This window comes from Mus caroli, chromosome 8, assembly GCF_900094665.2.
Source record: "Mus caroli chromosome 8, CAROLI_EIJ_v1.1, whole genome shotgun sequence".
NCBI classification, from domain to species: Eukaryota; Metazoa; Chordata; class Mammalia; order Rodentia; family Muridae; genus Mus; species Mus caroli.
Genome location: NC_034577.1, coordinates 60791 through 63670, shown reverse-complemented (window position 1 = coordinate 63670; position 2880 = coordinate 60791). Strand labels below are relative to the sequence as shown.

The 2880-nt window shown below is 43.2% G+C and overlaps 1 protein-coding gene across 3 annotated transcripts in view; it reads left to right on the top strand.

The window, feature by feature from the left end:
• Insr (insulin receptor) overlaps positions 1-2880 on the top strand; it is a 132075-nt gene that overhangs the window by 83137 nt on the left and 46058 nt on the right. For all 3 annotated transcript variants that reach the window (XM_021170873.2, XM_021170872.2, XM_021170871.2), the window contains exon 7: positions 2484-2610. In XM_021170873.2, the coding sequence (XP_021026532.1) occupies positions 2484-2610 (127 nt within the window). The remainder of the gene's footprint in view (positions 1-2483; positions 2611-2880) is intronic.

Below are 2880 nucleotides of genomic sequence, written 5' to 3'. Positions count from 1 at the left end.
CTGTCTTTTTTCCACTGGATGGTTTTAGCTCCCTTGTCAAAGATCAAGTGACCATAGGTGTGTGGGTTCATCTCAGGGTCTTCAATTCTGTTCCATTTGTNTACTTGTCTGTTGCTATACCAGTACCATGCAGTTTTTATCACAATTGCTCTGTAGTACAGCTTTAGGTCTGGCATGGTGATTTGTGGGGACCATTCTTATTCAAACTACAGTGCTCCACTCCTGGGCCTCTATAGCCTTATAGACATATCATAACACAAAATCCATTCAATCCAACTTCAAAATCCCCCATATTCACTAATCACAGTCTCAACACTGTTTAAAAAACCAGTCTCTTCTGAGACTCAATGCAATCTCTTTACTGTAACCCCTGTAAAATCAAAAATACATTACATGCAACATACAGTGGCACAGAATATAATTGCCATTCCAGAAGGGAGAAGAGGAGGATGGTGAGGAAATACTGGACCAAAGCAAGTCTGAAGCCCATAATGGCAAACTCCAAATTCTATTAGGCGGCTCTTACTTCCCAGCTTTGCTGATGCAGCACATTTCTCTCCCTTGGGCAGCTCTCCTTGGCAGACACCCCATAACTCTGGCATCTCCAACATCTTGGGGCCTCCAATGCCATCTAGGTTTTATTTTCACATCTTCACACAATGACCTATCCTGGCCTCTTTGCAGGGACTCTCTGTTTGACTAACAGGAGACTAAGCATGCAAACATATGAGCCTCTAGGGATCATTCTCATTCAAGCCACCACAGCCATGATGGCTGGAGTTTTCTTCTCTTTCCCTTCCCTCCCTCCCTTCCTTCCTTCCTCTCCCTCTCTCCCCCTCTTTCTTTCTCTTTCTCTTTCTCTTTCTCTTTCTCTTTCTTCTTCCCTTCCCTTCCCTTTTCTTTTCCTTTCTTTCTTTCTTTCTTTCTTTCTTTCTTTCTTTCTTTCTTTCTTTCTTTCTTTCTTTCTTTCTTTCTTTCTTCTCCCCCTCCTCCCCCCCCCAAACATGGGTTCTGTGGAAAGAACTCAGATCCCCAGGCTTACACCTGAGCATTCACATACTTGGAATATTCACCAAGTAAGCTGTTCCCTGCCTGCCAGAGGCAGGCTTTATGTATCTTATCTGAGCCAGTTCCACAAAGTACAATGTTTTATGTCCCATAATCATAAAACTCATGCTGAGAGCATCAAGGCTAATGAAGTATATGCAGCAGTTTATATCACCTGGGAAGCAACAACAAGATGAAGTTTGGGACTTGAAAAATGGTTCAGTTCTGTTGCTCTAATCCAAAGCAACTTGGGGGAGAAAGCATTTATTTTTCTTACATTTCCAGATCACAATGCATCATTTAGGGGGCTCAGAGCAAAATATTAAGGCAGAAACCTGGAGGCAGGAACCATGGAAAAATACTGTTTATGGTTAGCTACCGTTCTTATATAGCCCAGGGCTACCTACCCAGGCATGGCACTGCCCATGGTAGGCTGGGACCTTCTTACATCAATCATCAATCAAAAAAATGCTTCACAGACATGACCACAGGCCGATCTGATGGAGGAAGCTTTTCAATTAAGGTTCTCTCTTCCCAGGTGTGTCAAGTTGCTGACCAAGATTAGCCATCACACCTGCACATACATGGACATGCATACACATGTATATATACACACACATAAACAATTCCATCCCTTTGTTCAAAAGTGGCTGATTAGCTGTCCTTTTTACGTTGGCATGGGTCATCCAGGATTCAGTTGAGCATTATATTCAGTTAAGTCTTCAATACGTAGTTGTCTGCTGACTCCCCACCTTTCAGACTCAGCAAGACCAGTCCTCTGCTTATGTGGATGAGATCCATGTAAGCAGTAGCCGATTATACACCCCACCCCCGTTTTAATTGTCAACACAATCCAGAATCACATGGAAAGAGAACCTTAATTGAAGAGTTTTCCAGATCAGACTGGCCTGTAGGCATACCAGTGGAGCATTTTTTTGGTTCACAATTAATTCCTTTGGGGGTTTCATGTTGGCCCAGAGCTCACCAAGTACACTTGGCTGGCTTGGCTTTGGTTTTGATTGTTAGTTGAAATGAGATGTGCTATTCCATGACTTGGATCTTGAACAACATGAGAGTGGAGAAAGCTAATTAAGTAAAAGTAGCAAGTAGGCATCATCCATGCATCATTCATGCATCATTTTTCTCTGCTGTTGACTGTGGATGATGAGAAATGACTAATGGTTTGACTTCCTGCCTTAATTTCCCTGAAATGATAATCTGACTTGTAATTATATGCCAAACAAACTCTTCCTCCCTTAAGTGACTTTTTCTTATGATATTTTATCACAGCAACAAAATGAAAATAGGACTCCCGCCATCCTTCAATCCTACCTCTCTTCCCAAAGAGGCAGGAGGAGGTTGAATATTTTGGCCTGAAACTAACTATTCACTATTCTGATTGCCTGACTTTTTTTTTTTCTCTTGGACATTTCTAGGTGAAAATGAATTGCTTAAATTTTCTTTCATTCGGACATCTTTTGACAAGATCCTGCTGAGATGGGAACCCTACTGGCCCCCCGACTTCCGAGATCTCCTGGGATTCATGTTGTTCTACAAAGAGGCGTAAGTAAAAGGAGGTAGACTTTTGCTTCTTGTTGCAAAGACAGACAAAGGCTATCAAGAAGAAGGTTAAGGAAGGGAAGTTCCATCTTGGCTCACAGCTTGCATGGTGGGGATGTCATAGCATCGGGAAGCAGCTGGTCACATGGCATCCATAGGCAGGAAGCAGCTGGTCACGTGGCATCCTCAGGCAGGAAGCAGCTGGTCACATGGCATCCTCAGGCAGGAAGCAGCTGGTCACATGGCATCCACAGGCAGGAAGCAGCTGGTCAC